At 37.8% G+C, this 21,011-nt stretch overlaps 1 protein-coding gene across 5 annotated transcripts in view; it reads right to left on the reverse strand.

Moving 5' to 3' along the window:
- Positions 1-278: 278 nt before the first annotated feature.
- Positions 279-21,011, reverse strand: part of RAP1A (RAP1A, member of RAS oncogene family) — a 79,489-nt gene continuing 58,756 nt past the window's right edge. For 4 of the 5 annotated variants that reach the window (XM_049616575.1, XM_049616571.1, XM_049616572.1 and 1 more), the window contains 6 exons: positions 16,847-16,915; positions 13,443-13,499; positions 10,985-11,125; positions 9,231-9,374; positions 4,345-4,460; positions 279-976 (listed from right to left, as the gene is read on the reverse strand). In XM_049616575.1, coding sequence (XP_049472532.1) covers positions 4,374-4,460; positions 9,231-9,374; positions 10,985-11,125; positions 13,443-13,472 — 402 coding nt within the window. In that variant the 5' untranslated portion in view covers positions 13,473-13,499; positions 16,847-16,915 and the 3' untranslated portion in view covers positions 279-976; positions 4,345-4,373. Of the gene's footprint in view, positions 977-4,344; positions 4,461-9,230; positions 9,375-10,984; positions 11,126-13,442; positions 13,500-15,632; positions 15,986-16,846; positions 16,916-21,011 lie in introns of those variants that run through there. The other variant, XM_049616574.1, reaches the window with a different exon arrangement.

Consider the following 21,011-nt stretch of genomic DNA (forward strand, 5'->3'; position numbering starts at 1 on the left):
CACAGTGGGATATTTTATTCAATAAGATACAATCTTTAAGATCAAGAGAGAATATACAAAACTATTCTATGTAGTCTGATGTGATTTGCTGTATAGTAGGAATAAATACATCTGGAACAGAAAGTGTGATGTCTGTTCTTAGAGAAACCAGCAATTACTGAGGGGTTTAAAGCCAAGTGTTGTGCAGGTACCAGGCATAAAAGCACATTGAAACAATGTGACCATTATAAAATAAAAGTCTTAAATCTATAAACAATAACAAAAACACACAAACCAAATGAAAATGTACTAAAATTTAATCATCCATAAAAGCTGTAATTTAATCTGACAGTAAAACACAAGAAGCAATATTAGAGTTGGTTTAGTATATTATATATTTTAGCTTTGAAAGCCATAGAAATCAGTTATCCCAGTTTTTTTTTCCTATAAAAGACCCATTTTTCCAAAGCATTATGCACAAACAATTTTAATTAGAATATAATGACAGAATGATATTTCATAATTTTTTAAATATAAAATGAAGTCAATGACTCAAAAAGTTATCTGCTGCAATGAGTTTGAGGGGAAATTTCATAATCTATATCATTACAGATATAAAGTATAATGGTTCAACTTTTTAGTGCTTGACAGGGAGGAATCATGATAAAAAGGTCAATATGAAATCATCTGATTATAGTAGCAATATCTAACATTTGAAATGCATCCATGCTCTTTTGTATAATCATATTAGAGTCAAGTATATTTATTTTCACATCTGTTATAACTGCTATTGCAAAGGAGAAATACTATTGTCTTATTTTCCAAGAGATATACACAGAGCAATTTTTTTTCTCCAGGGAGTTTGTGCAAACCAATACAAGATTTAAATTCTTCACATAATATATAAAACAGGAGAAGCCTCTTCATCAGATTTAATTTTTGAAGGTCTGGAATGCTGGCACTTCCCAATTAGGCAACAGTTCTTCATTCCTGTAATCTAGAACATCGAATAGAGATATACATATATATACACACATATATATGTATACATATACAGATACATACATACACATATGTATATATATGTATACATACATACATATACGAACATATATATACACGTATACATACATACATATATATACACGTATATATGTGTATATATGTATATATGTGTATATGAATCTCTTGAGGTCAGAAAATGGTAGTGAACGAGCAGATATTTAATAATATACAAAGAAACAGACTTTGGTTGATTGTTACTTGACAAATTATACTAAACAGCTACAGTAACAGGGCTATTTTAAACTCCCTTTAAAAATGTTTAAAAAATAGTTTGATTGCTTTCACAATCTGACAGTCCTGTCTGTAAAGCGGAAAACAGTGATTACTTTATTTCTATCCCATTATCATCTTATTTTTAAAAGTTCCTTTTCCAAAAAGGAAATGACACCTGTGCATAAAATTTTTTTAACCATTTCAGTACTATAGAATATTAGGATTACCACTTCTTTTTTTTTTAAGTTTATTTATTCTGAGAGAGAGAGAGGGAGAGAGAGAGAGAGGGAGGGAGGGAGGGAGGGAGATAATGAATAGGGGAGGGACAGAGAGGAAGAGACAGAATCCCAAGCAGTCCCCACACTGACAGCACAGAGCCCGACACGGGGCTTGAACTCATGAACCGTGAGATCATGACCTGAGCCGAGGTCAAGAGTCAGACGCTTAACCGACTGAGCCACCCAGGCGCCCAGGACTACCACCTCTAATACTGGACAGAAGAGAGGACACAGAAAGAGCTGATCCCCGTGTGCAAAGGTGGAAGACTCAACGTTAGTGGTACTGCTCAGTAGAAAAAAATTAGGTTAAAGAAAGAATTTCCTGAAAATGAATTTCTTCTCTCCTAGTCTTTAAAAATGGGACATACTGAAAAGAGATTAACATGCTTCAATACAATCTTGCTTAAAGGGTAAAGCCAGATAAACTGCCCTCAACATTCATGTACTCTTACTAAACATATACAGAACTACTTAAACGTACCCCCAACCTTTGTACTTTTTAAATGAGATCAACATGGCACTTCCAGTCTATAACCACTCTGTGATTTCTTTGCTCTGCAAAGTATTCCGATCACTAAAGAAATGACTTGTTATTTGTTATTATCCAACATCCACAGAGATCTCAGGTGACTTATTGAATATATTGTTAAGCTGAATTATATATCAAAGCCTAAGAATTTATGCAACAGGATGAAAGTCTTGTTTCCAGATCTAGGCCAAGATCTCTCTCGTCTAAGGTAAAACACAACATATGAAGGAATCTTCACAACAGGCCAGGAGACGGCACCTCTTCCCTTAAACGTAAGCTAAAAGAGATTTTCTGAGAACTGGAAATTAAACTAGGGTCAGCTAAGGTAATGGCATCAACAAGACAGCCAACTACAAGAGAGTTAAAGAATATAGATCAGAACAGGAACTGGAGTCCTCTTTTTCCTACCTGTGTACCCTTACCCAAACACACACACCAGCAAATTTTAAAATAATCACCTTCAGGGAGCTAATGATTTATAGTTATTGAATCAAGATTTCACTAAGAGCCTAAAGCAAACATTCGACCAGAAGCTATCTTTCCCAAATCCAAGTACCGAAGGCAAACCCCTGCTGTTTCCTCCTTTCTGCCCATTTTCCTCTACCTTCATTTAAGAAGGGGATACAATTACTCATTTGTTTCCCTGAAGAGAATGATTCAACCAAGTCTCTGAGGAAGCACGTGTTAGTTAATCTGGTGCTCTGAAAGAGGTAATCTGCTCAATGGACCCAAGAGACTTACAAAACAGTGTAACCAACTCTCAAGTGGGAACAGCAGACTTTCCTCTAACCTGACAAAATTAGTAATAGGCACATAACCAGCATTAAATTACATCATAAATCCACTTCATGAAAATATTCTTTTATGGTATGGTTTAAAGAGTTCATGAAGACAAAGCAGAAACTGTTCAGGGGATTTAATATAAATAGAGAAAAAAACCCCAAATGGTCCCGCAGGGCCTGGTTTCTCAATTGGTAGGCAGCTTCAATGCTGCCACTAATTTCTCTCCAATGGTTTCACTTAATGGAAACTTAAGTGGTACTTACTACTTAGAAGCCTATAGACAAAACATTTCAAAGAAGTCAACCTACACCTATAAAGAAATGACTACCAAAACATACTACCACATATCTAGTGGAACGGCTTGAGTTAAAAGACTGACAATATCAAATCTGGGGAGGATATGGAACTCAAAAACTGCTACTAGACGTGTAAACTGGTACAACTACTTTGAAAACCTTTTTAGAGGTATCTGCTAAAACTATCAGTTATATGGTATTAGACTGGTCATTTCATTCATACACACACACACACACACACACACACACACACACACACACACACCAAACAGAAATGATGCACATGTGAATAAAGACTCATGCAAAAATGCACAGAATTAGCCATATTGGTTCTTGAACCCAAATGTCCATTAGTAGCAGAATATATAAATATATTGCTAGTACAGTTACATGATAAAAATGAACTACTGCCATATGCAACAAGGATAATTCTCGAAAACATATTTTTAGTAAAAGTAGACATAACACTGGCTTTTCTAAATGTTAAGTTCAAAGAGAGGCAAAACTAACTATGATGTTAGGAATCAGGGTAGGGGTTACATTGGATAGGAATGACTTTTTTTTTTTTTAACATTTACTTATTTTTGAGAGACAGAGAGAGAGCACATGAGCAGAGGAGGGGCAGAGAGAGAGAAGGAGACACAGAATCTGAAGCAGGCTCCAGGCTCTGAGCAAGCTGTCAGCACAGAGACTGATGCGGGGCTCGAACCCACAAACCATGAGATCATGACTTGAGCTGAAGTCGGATGCTCAACCGACAGAGCCACCCAAGCACCCCATGGTAGGAATGACCATTATTGATACACACAGGGGTGTTCACTTTGAAATAATTAATCAAATGTGCACTTCAGCAATTTGTTTCAGGATGAACCACGTTCCACTTTAATGTGGCATGAATTTAGGAGTCACCCTGGATGGCATTCTATTCATTCAAACACTATTTTTTGAATTCCCATTCTGTACCTGGCACTGGGGACACAGTGGTGAACAAAACATACATGGTCCTTGCCCTCCAACAGCTTCTTCTCACAGGGAGAGAGACAAATTATCAACAGATGAAGAGATCTACGAGCTATAGGTCCCATTTACAAGTTACAGAAACTGGAAATACCCTAACAGGTGGAACAGGAAGTGGTTTGGGTTGGGGAAAGCCCAAAATAAGAGCATGAGAAAGGCATCTGTTCTGCTTTTGGTACCTTACCTGGCTCAGAGCTGCTGCTTACTGTGGGTCTAAAGCAGCAGACATGATTTCTTTTTAGGCTTCTTCTTTTCCACTGGTGTTTTTCTATTTATCTGTCTGACCAGGTCATAAAATATCTAAATAGAAACAAGAAAAAAAGTCTTATTCAACAAACATTTGAGATCTTGCTCACAAAACAATCCTGGTTCTGGTAGATGTTATTTTGCTCTTGGATCTCTGTTTGCTGCTTTGTTTTTAATGGCAGGTTTCTTAGAGGCCCCAGGTGACCTCAGGGTAAAGCAGGACTCACCAATTTACCATAAGGGAAATACATGTACTCTAAGACATTCAATATCAACCTAAGGAAAAAAAAAATTAGTTGTGAAAAATATGGTAGTGAAGTTAAATTCTTCATGGAATCTTCTATGCTTCAAAACATAATTATTAAGGGAATAGTTAATGCTCAACTTGAATCTTCACATTTACTTTATGTTTAGAAAACTTCAAATTCACACTAAGTTGCAAGAATAATACCAAGGACTGGTGTATATTCTTTACTCGGATGCACCAATGACATTTTGTCATGTGTACTTTATCATTTCTCTCTAGACATATTCTCTCTTATTTTCTACACCATTTGAGAGCACTCTGCATACAATGGGTCCTTAAATGGGTGAGTATGTACCTCCTAAAAACAAGGATATTCTTAGATAGCCATGTTAGTTATCATGCTTACTACATTTAAGCACGGATATGTTACTCTGTATCATCTACACTGCAGATCCCAATCTTATCAGTTATCCCAATAATGTCTTTGAGAGTAATTCCTTCTCCTCACCACCGCAAATGGATCCATCATCGGATCACACACTGCATGTCATTTTAATCTTTTAAAATCAGTTCTTCAGCCTTCGTCTCTCATGACATTGTTATTTCTGAAAACTGATGGCTAGTAACTTTATAGAATTTCAGTTTGGGTTTGTCTGATGTTTCCTCATGATTAGATTCACGTTATAGATTTTGGGCTGTAATAGGACAAAAGAGATAATGTGTTCCTCTCAGGATATCGTACGTAAAAAAGCACATGGTTTTCGTTTCCCGCTTTTTGGTGATGTTAATTTTGGCTAAAGTGAAAAATAAAAAAAGTGTGTGACCACAATTTGAAGTGACAAATACATCTTCATTAAAACATTTCTATTAATACATCTTTTGGGTTCATTCTGGATGAAAAATGCAAGGCATCAAAGACAAAAATACAACAGTACTTATTTCACAGAAGCAGACTATTTTAATTCTGATGTATTTCTATGTTTCATAGTGCTAAGTATGCCAAAGTGTTGGAACAATTAAACAAATCAGCTGAATTTGGTTCTTTGCCATGAAATGCAAATACTCACTAATGACCTGGAATAGAAGCAAATACCGCAGAATCTCCTTACTATTACTGATTTGTGATAAATCATGCTTTGTAGAAGTGTATCAAAAGGTCCTACCTTTTAGGGGCATTATAGGGACAAATGACACAATCTGAATATGCACTGAACATGGGCTGTGTGAATAACAATTTTCTTGATTTTAATAACTGTGTTGTGGTTGTGTAAGAAAATGTCTTTGATCTAAGAGTACAGACACTAACATATTTAGGAGTAAAGAAGTGTGATATATAAACACTGACAAAATGTTAACTGGTGAATCTGGAGGAAGAGTAAACAGAAATTCTTATTGTTCTTACATATTTTCAATAAATTTTAAAATATTTTTTAAATCACTGGTTTCCATTTCTTTAAGATGGTGCTCAGATAAAACAATTTCTATTTACTTTTTAAAATGGTCCTCAGATTAGAAGACTAAATCGTTAAAAAGAAAAAAAAAAAACACTACTCAGTGATTTATCCCAAAGCTGTAAGTGTTTCGTTTATATTTTTTTCTTTCTGCTTTATCCTCCCCACTCCCATCTTCTTCAAACCATTTAACTTCTCTATTATCTTATTTCTAAGAAAGTTAAAAACACAGGATATATGGACAACATGGCAGTTTGTTTCACAACTCTGAAACCCTTTAAAAACCTAATGTGGAAAAGCCACAAACAGGTTCTCCTTTGTTCCCTAGCCTCAATGAAGAAGCTGTAAAATAAAAAATAAGTAAATGGATAAACTAAAATAGTCGAAGAATCAAAACCACACGTTTGTTCATGCCAGCAGTTCTGGGTGTCTGGGACTACACTGACTGATTTTGTAATAATATCCTCAACAACTTTGGCAAACACTGCCCACCTCACAGCCACGGCTGGTTATATGATGAAGGCAAGTACGAACTATAGTTAAGTATTTGGTTAGATATGCTCAGGGTCCTCAGCCTAGGTTCTTCCCCATTTCTCTGAACTACAGAAAAATCTAAAGGGAACACAGAGGAGTTCCTCAAACCCTCTGCCATTCTCAGTTGGGATGTCTTGATGTATTTCAAGATTATTATTCCAGCCTCAGCAAAGAACAATTAGTTCTTGATTAAGACTGATGTGATTCTGGTATTGCTATGTCCTAGTTCCAGAACATACCAAAAATGGTGTGGATAAGAGTTAAAACATATATACATTCTGATGTAGGTATCAGAGAATTAGAGGGCTACTTAGCCAAGCAGTATGTCCCCGTGTGATTTCAAATTTTTAAGTCCAACAGAAATCACTCACATATTTACAAAGCATTAGCTGTCGGAGGAAAGCTGTTTCTATCAAAGGAACTCTGTAGCTGGATTATCAGGCTATAAAGAGAGAGACATTAAAAGAAACTCAAACATTATACTCTAGCATGAAATTTGTATGTCCCTCAAAAGAGTTAAGATCCTTAAACTAGCTAATCTATTCCATTTTGTTTTACTGCTTCCATTTTTGTCTAATAAAGCCTCACGTCGAGGGCTGACTGGAACAAGACTGTCCTGAAAAAGGACCTCTGCTGCACTGGAAACTGCACCCAGAGAGAGGTGCAGCAAGCGGCACGGGGGTTCCCACAAACATGGGATGCTTAAAAGGTAAGGAACACCTCCTGTCTGCTGTGCTCACTGGACCCTGGCCCAACCCAGCCCCAGCTGAGCCCTATGAACTTGGTGGGTAGGTACCAGTGAGAGGGAGAACAGGGACAGCAAGGAGCCAGATCCCTAAGACCAATCATCCTGCAGATGGTGACCCTGCTCTACTGTTTCCCTATCCAAGCTCATGCATTAATCCTAATGCTTTTTATCTCAAAGTGCTTTTTTTGAGAAAAGACTGCACTAAAACTTAAAATTTTATGAGCCACATTTTTCAAAATAACATCTGTGAAGCTGTAATTCCACAACAGAGAAAGCTGAAGCTAAAAGCATATCATACTTCCTTTTTGTTTACTTGGCAGTGAAAAAGAAATGACAGGTAAAGATCTCACTAGGACTTGTTCTCCACTAGGAGGTAAATTTTAGGGCAGGAACAGTGTCTGGATGACTACTACCCCAATGCCTAACACACTGCCAGACACAGAGGCACACAAAAAATGAAATTTATCAATTCTTATGTGCTTATAAAAATTGGTTTTACCTGTAAGAGCAAGCTTTGACATTCTTGGTTATTTGAAAACAGGATTTGCAGCAAGCTTAATTTTTTTGCCTGTCAGATGTTGAAAGTAACTCAGTCATTTTAAAACTCAGACAACAGTGGGGCTCCTGGGTGGCTCAATCAATTGAGTGTCTTACTTCAGCTCGGGTCATGATCTCCCGGTACGTGAGTTTGGGCCCCGCATAGAGCTCTCTGCTGTCAGCACAGAGCCCGTTTCAGATCCTCTGTCAATGTCCCCCCCGCCCCTCCCCCTGCTTGCACTCTCCGTCTCAAAATAAATAAATATTAAAAAAAAAACTCAGACAGTAGTCCACAACTATAATAATATTAAGTCAACGAAAAGTGACCTACAGAAGCAAAGGCCAGAGAGGAATAGCAAACGCACAGGATGCGGATAACCTAATGCACTCTCAACTCTCACCCATGTTGTAAATGAACTGAATTCTGCCTGATTGCCTGTGATGCCACAAATGACCAGCAAACTGGCAAGTGAAGACTTCTGCGCTACTGTGGAAGAAAGAAGCCTACTCTGGTTTTTGTTTTTGTTTTTTTAAAAAAGCTTATGTTAAAACTAACAGATGCAAAGACAATCTCTTAAATTTTGGTTGGTTGGTGGGGGCAGGTGGACCTGGGCTGATCTTTTAGGGATCCAGTAGGGTACTGGATTTACACCCAGGCAGGCGGGTGTACTTGTTAAGCATTCCTGTCACAGCTATGTTCTCAAGATAGTGGAAAGCTTGAGTCATGGACAAAAAAAGCCTTGTGCACCTGCTGTATCAGGCCTCAATGACTGGGTGAACTACAGTTCCATATCCATGCTCCCAAAACCTCCTTTTGAGTCAGAAACCAAAGGAAAGCAGGACTCAAAACACCCAACTCTGTGATATCCATGAGGTAATAACTGTATAACATAAGTTGATAAGCTCAATAACTACTTTGATTTTTGTATTTTCCTACTTGACTTTACAACCTCTTCACACATATGTGCATAGGTAACTGTTACAATACAAGGGTAATATGACACTTCTCACCTACCGCCTTCTGGCATATCATTCAGAAGCTTAGTGGGACTTTAAACACATTGTTTAACTTAAACTTTCTCTATGCTGATAAGGTAAACATAAGTGTCCTCATTAGTCATCAAAGTGATGTTATGCAAGTGAAGGAATATGGTTTCTAGCAATTACCTAGAGTTCTGTATAGACTGACAGAGTCAAGACTGCTTAGAACAAAATTTTTTCTTCAAAAAACTTGGTTTTGGCTGTTAACTTAAAAGAAAGGTAACTAAAAAGGCACTTGTTTGTGCTGCCTAGCAGATGTAGGTTACCTCATTAACGTTGATCTTTGACTTTGCAGAAGATTCTAAAAAGGCACAGTTACACCACTGTCTTGCTAAATTCTGACCCTGTTCTTTGCCAACTACTCGCTCATCTTCCAGGTCACATTTATTGCCAACCAAAATCATTGGAACCTGTGGGAAGGACAAAACATAATATGAGCACTAGCATACTTGTTACTCTTCTAAGTAAGCAACTACCTGTCACCAATTGAAATGGATTAATTAGGATCGTAAGCTTCACCAAGTACTTAAAGAAATAATATGTACTGTATGCGTATTGAGGGAAAGAAGGTAGATGGAGGGAGAAGAGACAGAAAAAATATGGAAGAGACCCTACTATGCTCACTTGCTAAATTATTTTAAGGTTATAATCGCAACAGTGTCATGTGGACTACTACTAATAGCTGAATTCCAAGTACAAAAATCTGGAGGGAAAGGCAGCTCCTGCAATACAGAGAAGAATGTCTCCACTGGTCCTAAGCGTGGTTTAAGTGCTTCACCTCACAGGTCCAACGAACACCAGAAGTAGTGGCAAGACCAACCCAAGCGACAGGTTCTACTTCTGTATCTGACGTCCAGATCTGAAGACCAGTTTAGGTGAGATGCTAAAAAAGGACAAACAATAAAAATACAGCCGCGAAGCAGCTATGCCTTCCCTTTCTCCCCATGCCAGAAATGCTGTCCCAACTGCCAATTAAACAAGTCGCTAACAAAACTGTGTAACGTCCTTAGATAAAAGGTGTCCACAGAACAAAGTCATCTGTGAGGTGATGGACACTACACCCAAGAAAGGACTGAAGGCACATGTGGATCTTGTGTCCCAAACAATCATCACAAGTCAGGCGAAACATACTAGACCTACAGCTCCATCTTTTTCAGTTATTACACGGAATAGAGAGGTTCACATTACCAGAGTTCAGTGATTTGCATGTAATTGCCTACGAAAACAGAAGTCTCTTCGATAAATTAGTCATGGCAAAGAAGAGAACTATTCATTAGGTTACGGTTGGTAATGAGTCATATGGTAGAAATCCCTTCCGCCTACAGTATTACCCAAAGTTGAGGTCCTGAGCAGGTGCATATGTTCCCATTAATAATGAGAGAGAACACAGGAAAACAGAAAGAAAGGTACACATGAAATTTTATATCCCAATTTAGACAACTGAAAAGGAACTCTCTGTAGTTCAAAATTGAGGTAAACATGTAAAGTATGTATTTCATCTTTGCAAAAAGGTACAACAGCAATGATGCCATTCATCAAATAAGAATTCTATAACAAAAATAAAATGTACAAAATATAAAAATGCAGCTAATGAAAATCCTCAACATAATTCAAAGGAAAACACTGTAAGTAAACACTACCAACAGAATTTTAGAAATGGAACATACCACTATGGTTCTTACTAATGTTCTCTGAACACTGTTTCTGACATAACTACCACCTTTCAAAGCTCAACTCGAGTCCCCCACTTCTTCTACCAAGTATTCTGACTCCTCTTCCTTGCCTACTGCATTTATTAACACACAGCACAATGAGCACTTTACCATACATGCCCTCCTTTTCTAACTATCTTAGCATATAATTTGCAAGTAAATTTAGAAAGTTGTAAAAATTTTCTGATCACAGGGACTCTTTTAGGTATGTGGTAGATACCCTCCAAATCCTCTTAACAGAAAAACAGACACTTTTTATTTGGCCACAGAGAAAGAGCAGTATGTCTTATAGAGAGAAATATACTTACATCTTCTGTGTCCTTAACCCGTAAAATCTGTTCCCTCAGGTCCTGTAAGTCATTAAACGTGGACTGAGCTGTGATAGAATATACTAGTGCAAACCCTTGGCCATTCTTCATATACAAATCCCTCATTGCTGTAAATTGCTCCTATAATAAAAAAAAAGTGCAATTATAAATATGATTTCTTGAGTGAATACTAGAACAATTTATATCAGAATAATCACAAAAGTGAGCTACTGAATTTTTTCCTACACGTTATCATGATAGGAAACCTAAGACCTATTTTACAGTTTCTAGAAACTGAGGTGAATGTTCTTGTTCCCTACTTACATGACTAGAAACCATGACAATGAACTAAAGAATCAGAAGGGAGATCTTAAACCACTTTAACACGGTTTTTCTGTCATTCAGAAAACTGTATGTAGGTCCCTTTTACATATAGATCCTAATTAAATTATTTTGATGCTACTAAAGATGACCTCCAAGAAGTATTGCTAGAAAAGAGAAGTCCCAAGTACTGAATCCTTAGGGCCTCCAATACTAAGGGGTTGGGAGATGAAGACAAATCAGGAAACGAGACTCAGGACTAACCAACGAGATAGGGAGAAAGCCAACCAAGTGTTGCTTCCTGGAAGCCAAACGAATACAATTTGTACAGAGGATAGTGATCAACTGAGTCAGAGGTTGCTGAAAAGTCCAAGGGAGCTGAGGATACATGCAGAGGGCAGATCATGAATAATGACAGTCCACCACAGACTTGAATCGATGTGAAAAGGGGGTTAGGATATGAGGATGATCAAAGACGATGGGATAAACGTACTGCAGGTTCCAGGGAAGTTGAAGGTATAAAAGGAAGTGAGAAGGAAAAACAAGAGGTGGTGAGTGGAGAGAGGGATGCTTGAAAATAAGATGAAGGCTGTGTCACAGTTATTGGTAATCACATAGTTTAGGGAAGACCATGGGCGTGAATGGCTGAAGCAGCACGGAGATCAAGACACTGATAGACCGGTGCACCTGGGTGGCTCCGTCGGTTGAAAAAAAGGAAAGAAAAGACACTGATAGGCCAAGGGAAATGGATCATCTATAATGCCATATAGATTCTATTTGGATACTAAAATCACCAAGAATTCTAACTGAAGCAGCGATGGAGAAAGTGAGCCAAAATCTTCAAGGAGTAAGGAGTGATGTGGGACACGATTAATGAACATCAACTACTTTCCAAGCTTCATGCAAGGCACTGGGGACACAGACAACTAAGATACTGGAGAAAGATATCTCCGGTAAAGAACTTCTTAATTTGGACAAGAGGAAGAAAAAAGAATCCTCGCACACTTGTGGAGGTGATGAATGGGGTAAGTATTCTTTAACTTTTGGGGTGTCTGGGAACACAGGGGAATGACTGCTGATTCAGAAGCTAAGGAAACTGGGGAGATGGAATTACAAAAGGGGGAGACAGTGAGTCAGCAGATCTAAGAAAGATGTAGTTCTAATGATCCCAAGCTTTCTCCTGGAATCAAGACCCATTTTCCCACAAAAGAATGGAAACATACAGTTTAATTAGTATTACAACTGCTCCAGCCTACTTACATGCTTTTCCTAATGACATGAAACTATATCATCTACGAAATTGTTTGGAAAATTTGTGCTAAATTTTAAACAACTTATAACATTTAAGAATAGCATCCATTTTAAAGCTTAGAACTGCCTAACAGGGAAAGTCTATATATATGTATATGGAGAAAAAAAAAAAATCGCTTAATGTGTGCATTCTTTTGTGGCAGTATAACAGGAAATCATCAGTAATTAATAACAAAATTATACAGGAGATGACAAAGGAAGGCAATGAAAATAAAAGCAAATACTTGGAGCTCATACTACATAACAGGCATTGTGCCAAGTGATTTATAATCATTATCTCATTTGATCATTATAAGCATGCTATGATATACTAATGTCATTATACAATACTCATTTAAAGAGGAGAAAAATGAGGCTCAAAATAATCCTGAAGATTTTTGTCAGATTTTCTGTCACCAGCCCCCTGGAATGTTAAAATGCTAATAAAAAAGCAAAAACAATTCTGATAAAAAATAGTGACTATGGTGCCAAGAGACAGATTCCTACCTTAGGGTAGGAATGAACCCAGAGAAATACCTACCTTAATTACAATTCTGGATTTAAAATATCTTTTGTTAAAAGCAGTAATAGGATAATCTTTACCTCCATATAAGGAGAAGATACCCAACACACACATTTGGGAGGTAAACCTGACATACAATTTGAGACTGATACGTGGGTATTAAGTACATGTTGGAAGCAGCTGTAAGAAAATCTAAGAAGCCCTACCTTTAGGTAATTTCTTCTTAATCAGAGTAATTACTTTTACTTTACTCAGAGGAACTATTCAGATGACAAAATCTGTTCACTAACTAAAATTTATCAAAAAAAGAGAAAACATCCTTACTGTTCCTGCTGTGTCCAGGATCTCAAGCATACACTGTTGGCAATCTACTTCAACTTGCTGTTGGAGAAGGGAGGAAAAATGAAAAGTATTATCAAATCAAAATGTCAGTCTGTTTTCCTGCCACCTCTTCACTCCAAGTACCTATTAACAACTACAAAGCCTTTCTCCAGGAGTTTGCTATACTGGTTGAGACTTGACTTAGTGGAATAAAGAGCAGGAGGTCTCAAGCATGTTCTATTAATACTACAGAAGCAGGACCGCTAATGCTGAGTTTAGATAGTTTCTGACCACTGTAAACTGAGTAATGATTTTTGTTACTATTAGAAGGCAATGGTTATATTCTCTGTTTAAGAAAAATTACAATAGGTACAGTTCTGACAGAAATAAAAATGTATAAAAATATGTATATTTATATGATCTTTGAAGAAAAAGTATTAAATAGCTCAAAATACAGATAAGATTTTAGAGTAAAGAAAATTCAGCCAACTTACCACGTTCAAGTTGCTAAAGTTTTACTAAAATATACCCTAAATTTAATACATTGGAAAATTTTAAGAGATAAGGGGAGGGGCACCTAAGTGGTCAGTTAAGACTCTTGATTTTGGCTTAGGTTATGATCTCACAGTTCGTGACACAGAGCCCCACGTCGGGCCTGCTTGGGATTCTCTCTCCCTCTCTCTGCCCCTCCCCCACTCATGCTCTCTCAAACTAAATAAACTTAAAAAAAAAAAAAAAGAGGTAAGGGGAACACAGAGGTGCTAAAAAGAGTAACACTGAACTCATATAGTCCTCAAGACTTTAAGAAAAAGGTACTTCTTTGGAAAAGCTGTGTGCATTAGGTGAAATTTTATATACTGAGTTGTAGTTCCCCAGTGTTTTATAACCTAAAAGAAGGTTGGACTAAAGACAGCAGGAACTATCAACTGTGCAGAAAATTTTTAATCAAGAAGGGATTTAAAAAAGTGTTAAATCTTCAGAACTCTAGGTACAGATCTGTTTGTAGTTACAATGTTAGGCGGCAACTTGTTTGGGGGAAATTTTAGTATTGCAACACTATCTTCTAAACATGTAAGGCCTATTTTAAATTTTTTTTTTTTCAACGTTTTTTATTTATTTTTGGGACAGAGAGAGACAGAGCATGAACGGGGGAGGGGCAGAGAGAGAGGGAGACACAGAATCGGAAACAGGCTCCAGGCTCCGAGCCATGAGCCCAGAGCCTGACGCGGGGCTCGAACTCACGGACCGCGAGATCATGACCTGGCTGAAGTCGGACGCTTAACCGACTGCGCCACCCAGGTGCCCCCCTAAGGCCTATTTTAAATGCTTCTGTGTCAGATCAGGGGTTGATGAGAAGCACCGCTTGGTGCTACAAACTGTCCTACCACTAAACGGGACTAATGTGGCATAATCAGCATCATCAGTAAATGGGCATGCTCAATGAATAATGAATGAGGTCTGCAGTTTCTCAAGGTATCTAGAACACAAGTTTATTTCCAACTTGCAGATAATGAAACTGCTCTGGCCAGTATGGCTGGATGAGCTTACTTAATTTAACAAAACTTATAACACTATTAAAGGTAAATTCTATAACATCTAACAACTCAATCCTTTCCACTTTGTTGAAAGGTACGTTTAATTCCCTGCCTCCCTCCTTAACATACTTGGGAAATAAAGTTATGAAAATTCCCCACAATTCTAGTCTTAGAATGAAATAAAATAGTATTTTTTGTCAAGACTATTTTTTCTTCCTTTTAAATAATCTTTATGTTTTAGAACTTGGGCTTTAGGTGCAAAACAAAACTCAGCAGAAAGTACAGTGTTTCCATATACCCTTCTTCTTGCTCCTCACTAGCCTCTCCTACCATCAGCCTCCCACACCAGAGTGGTACATTTGTTAAAATCAATGGACCTACATACAGGCATCATTATCATGCAAAGTCCACAGTTTATGTTATGGTTTTACTCTTGGTGTTGTACATTCTACGGGTTGGGAAAATGTGCAATGACATGTACCCACCATTACACTATCATACAGAATCCTGTATCTAATTTTTGCTAAAGATGAAATATCTTTAAAAGTTACTATAAAACTAAACAAAAATAAAAACATTCAGTCACTGGATAATTTCAAGCACAAAAGTGATCTAAACTAAAATTAAGTTCACAAAAAAAGAGTTGTCAAAAATATACCTATATTCCTATGCAATTTTGCTACGTTAAAAAAAACCCCGGGGCTCCTGGGTGGGTTCGTTGGTTGAACATCTGTCTCCTGATTTTGGCTCAGGTCATGATTTCACAGATCATGGGATTAAACCCAGCACTGGGCTCTGTGCTGACATCACAGAGCCTGCTTGGAATTCTCTCTCTCTCTCTGCCCCTCCCCTGCCTGCATGCATGCATTCTCTCTCTCAAAAAAACATTTAAACAAAATAATTAAAGGGGCGCCTGGGTGGCTCAGTTGGTTAAGCGTCCGACTTCAGCTCAGGTCACGATCTCGAGGTCCATGAGTTCGAGCCCCGCACTGGGCTCTGGGCTGATGGCTCAGAGCCTGGAGCCTGCTTCCAATTCTGTGTCTCCCTCTCTCTCTGCCCCTCCCCCATTCATGCTGTCTCTCTCTGTCTCAAAAATAAATAAACGGTAAAATAAATAAATAATAATTTAAAAAAAAAAAACAAAAAAAAAAAACCAGGAAAATGTGCACACTAAAGAACACCTTACTCACCAGTAACCAAACACGGAGCTTTCTGTAGCTAAGTAGTATTCTATGAGAAATAGTCTGTCTTGGAGAAACTTTTATTTATTTTTAATTTTTTTTAACGTTTATTCATTTTTGAGGGAGGGAGAAAGAGACAGAGAGTGAGCAGGGAAGGGGCAGAGAGAGAGGGGACACAGAATCCAAAGGAGGCTCCAGGCTCTGAGCTGTCAGCACAGTGCCTTACGTGGGGCTCAAACCTACAAACTGCGAGATCATGACCTGAGCCAAAGTCAGACGCTCAACCAACTGAGTCACCCAGGCGCCCCTTGGTGAAATTTTTAAAACCAGATACAGAACATCTGTATCACTTCTCAAAAACTATTTTTAAAAACCAGTTCTGTGGATCAAGTTTTTTTTTTTTAAAAACATTTTTTTTCAACGTTTTTTATTTATTTTTGGGACAGAGAGAGACAGAGCATGAACGGGGGAGGGGCAGAGAGAGAGGGAGACACAGAATCGGAAACAGGCTCCAGGCTCCGAGCCATCAGCCCAGAGCCTGACGCGGGGATCGAACTCACGGACCGCGAGATCGTGACCTGGCTGAAGTCGGACGCTCAACCGACTGCGCCACCCAGGCGCCCCTGTGGATCAAGTTTTAAAGCCCTAAGGAACTATTTGTAAGCATGCGTATACAAGTTTCACATTTTACCTTTCTGTAGGAATCTTCTATCGTTGGGTCATATTTTTCAACAAAAATTCCCTGAACAAACTGAACTGTCTAGAAAAAAAAAGCAGAGAAAAGTTAAGAACTTAAAAGAAAAATCAACTACTCTTGAATGCTACTTACACCCTTACAAAGTGGCAAAGATTAAATGAAATTATGTGAAAATTCTGGGTAAACATGCAGATGTAAAGTCTCATTATTTTCTAACACAAGGATACATCCACAACCAAGAGGGCACATTATGAAGGGAGGTGTTCATATTAAAAGCCGTCAGCAAGGCTGCTGCCAACTCATGTTGTGAAACTATATTAAGTTTCAAAATACAATGAAGATACAAATAAGAAGGACATACCTCCTAATTTATGAAAAAATGAAAATTAACCAGTATTTAAGCTAATATTCCTTCGCATTATCTATAGTAACTTTTATCTCATGCCCTTAAAGCAATGAGACAAAAGGGTCTAAATTTTTAAGAACCTTAAAACAGTTTCTCTAATTGTGGGGGAAAGAGAAAAAGAAATTTACAGGCACTGAATTTATTAAATTCACAGTCTCATTCGAATTTCACGTTCTCCCCAGAAGTAGTTATTTTTCCCGTTTGCCAGCTGAGATTCAAATATACAATCTTCCTGATTCCAAAGACTTCCTTTTTCATTGGAAACACTTCCTGCTCATCTTTTTCAGATTTTCTACTTCTCTAAGATTCCTGTAAACACAGACTTACGAAACGAGGTATTTTATCATGTGGTAAATAAACAGTATAGAAGATGGCTGTGAAATATTGCCTGGACAGATTTAAAACCGGGTCTGGTATATTGTTGCCTAAAAGCAAGGAAGGGTAAGAATATGGCCTGAGGTCACCTACACTTAATTATGCACTAGTGTAGCTTGAGCTAAACAGATAAACCAAAATACAGTCAACTTCAAACTTCTTTCTCCTAAGCTCTTGTTCTTCAGAAGAGACTCAAGACAGAATTACACCACATCTTTTACTATTTTTATCAAGGATTTAATCACCTCATCCTCTTAGTACTACATATAATTCAAATACGGAAAACTTCCTAAATCCTTTATTCCAGAACAGAGGTTCTCAAAATATGGTCTAGAGCAGATGATTAGAAAAAAAGTATCTCATAATACCATGACATACTCTCCTTGTCTCATAAATTTACAGTGGAGTTTTCCCACGGGTATGTAACATATGCTATAGCAAGACACTGGATGCAGAAGCAGGTATGAGAACCCAAGTGCTTTCTATAAGCCGTTGTCAGAGACTTGCAAAAATGAGAAACAGTCTCACAGGTTTCGTGTCCTTCTTGTTAAAGCAATCCTTCATCATTGCTCTGAATCTCATCCTCTCAGTTCTCAGGGACAGTTCATTCATCCATACCGACTTCTATTCTATTCCTGTAGTTTTTCTACTGAACCCTCCTCTTCCTTCCTTACCTACTGTCCTTTCTGGGTTAAAATAAAAAACGGAGACCAGCCTTGAAAATTCCCTAAGCAGATAATAACCAGTTCGGTCATACAAACAAAGCTTAATTTAGTTTATTTAGCAAAGCTAAATTGACCTAGGGATCATTTCTTGCTTATGCCTCTGGAAATCAAAAGCGAAACTTACAACTGTTTCCCAAGGTGGGTATGAGGTAACCACTAACCAATTTTCAGTCATTGAAGAAAACTCTAACACTATAACCAGTCACTGTGAAGAATAAACAGCCACTGCTTTCTCACACAATAAGCTGCTTTATAACAATATACCCTCAGCCTCATTCAGTGTTCTGGTTTGAAGGTGTCTGGTATGGAAACTGTCTTTCTGGTGTGTGCACAATAAACTAATTACTACTTCTATGATTCATTAATTTTACTTCTGTTATTTCTGAACTTTTGACACCTGTGACAATGATTCCCTTCCTCTCCTGGGCTATTATTTTCCTTTCCACATAAGCTTATTGCCTCCGGCACACAATTTGCTCTACCATCTCCTACCCTGAAATAAATATTCCCCTGAACTCCATGACCCCTCTAGCTTCACTCTCCCCCACCCCCGACCCCTTTCCCTGTTCCCTCTCATCATCAAACTTTTTCAACTATCTACAATGGTGATTCTATTTCTTCAGCTCTCATGTACTCTTCAACCCACCTCAGGACGCTTACAGCACCATAACCTTACTGAAGTTGATTTCACGAAGCCCAGCTACCTCCATATTCCTATATCATCTCCTTCCTCTACTAGACTTCTGAGCAGTCAGGTAGAGATCCACTCTTTACATTTAAGTATACCATACACTCTTCTCTGCTAGATCCTTCAATTCTACCTACTCTTTAAAGGTTGAGAGGTACCCAGAGTTCAGTACTGAGCTCTTTCTTTCTCTAGTCTGTCCCTAGACAATCTCATTTATTCCTATCGATTTTTATTTTTCATCATTTATTTTTGAAAAGGTAATTCATGAACATAGGACGAAATACAAAAGACACAAAAGAGTAGGCAGTGGTGACCAACCCTACCTACCTTCCTTTGTTCTCAATTATACAATTCCACTCCCAAGTAACCAGTATGTCATCTGTAAGCTTATTTTACCTCGCAGGGATAGTCTGTGCATTTTATACTATCTTCCCCCTCACCCGTTTTTTTTTTTTTTTTTTTTTATAAACACAAATGGTAGTCTACACTGCTTGCTACCTTATTTACCCCTAAATAATACATCTTGCATATCACTACCTATCAGTATATACAGACCCGTTGCGTTCTTTTTAATAGCTCTGTATTATTCTACTCAAAACATTAGTATTAAAAGCTTATTTAACCAGCCCATACTGGTAGGCATTTAGGTGGTTTCCAAACTCTTACCACGATAAAGAATGTTACTGTGGACATCCTTGACCATGCTATTTTGTACATATGAACTTATATGTGAAATCTAAAGAGACTTGCTGAATTGAAAGTTCTACGCATTTAAATTAGATATCCTCATTCACCTCAGAGGTACTAATTTACATTGCTAAGAGTAACATAATTCTCATGAAATTAAATACTGTTGATATATTCATGGCACCCCAAATCCTATCACAAGTCTCTCTTTTAAGCTATTATCTTGAGGACCCAATTTCTTATGTGATGTATTTACTTTAGCATCTCACATATCAAATGTGACATGACTCCTGATTTTCACGCTCAGATCTGCTCATTCTCCAGTGTTTCCCTTCTACTTAAAGGATCCATCCATAAAATTAGTAGCTCAACTGGAACTATGGTAGTCATCCTCAACAGCTCCTTCTCTCCTAGTCCTCACAGCAAACCAGCACTAAGTTATTTAATTCTCAAAACATCTACTTTTCTCTTCTTCACTGCCATGGCCCCAATGTAAGCTCCCACAAACATTAATCTGGGGTTTGGCATTAACTCCCAACTGGTCTCCTTGTGTCCACTCGGCCTCTCTTCTAAGTCACTCCACACATAGCAAAGTACTCTCTTTAAAACATATATCCAATTCTGTCAATAACCCCTTCCCTCTCGTCCAAAAAAATAAAACTAACTTTCAATGGTTTCTCACTGTCATTAGGAGTAAGTTTCAAGCTCTTACATGGTCTTCAAGTCATGGTCTGGCCCCTGCTTCTCACCTCATTTCCCTCTACTTTCCTTCCAGTTCACTCCTGCCTCAGCAATTATGACCTTAGTTATTCAAATGCTAATTTAAGTTCATTTGTCATGGGGTCTCTCTTAACAGTCTGTACTTTTCTTTCAAAGTATCTCTCACAATTATAATAAGGTAGTTCTTTGTTTAATTGTGTATTTCGTATGTCTCCTCCACTATATGATAAGCTCTGAGGGATTGTGACTGTTTTTGTTCACTGTTGTAACCCTGGCATCTGACATCATATAAGCTCAATACTTACTAAATAAATACAGCATGTATACAAAAAATACCCTTTGTTTCACTTAAGTCTGGGCTGAGGGTTAGGTAGGTAGGACTTATTCCACTGGTATCTGAAATAATTAGTCTCCCCTACTGGAATGTAAGTTCCTTAAAAAATGAGAATGATCTTATTCCTCTTTGAATCCCACTCACTAGTGCTCGGCATATGGTAGGTAGTCAATAAATACTGGGTAAGTGAAAGAATGAGTGAGCCACTAGTTTACAACTACACA

The sequence above is a fragment of the Panthera uncia genome, assembly GCF_023721935.1.
Source record: "Panthera uncia isolate 11264 chromosome C1 unlocalized genomic scaffold, Puncia_PCG_1.0 HiC_scaffold_4, whole genome shotgun sequence".
Lineage (NCBI taxonomy): Eukaryota > Metazoa > Chordata > Mammalia > Carnivora > Felidae > Panthera > Panthera uncia.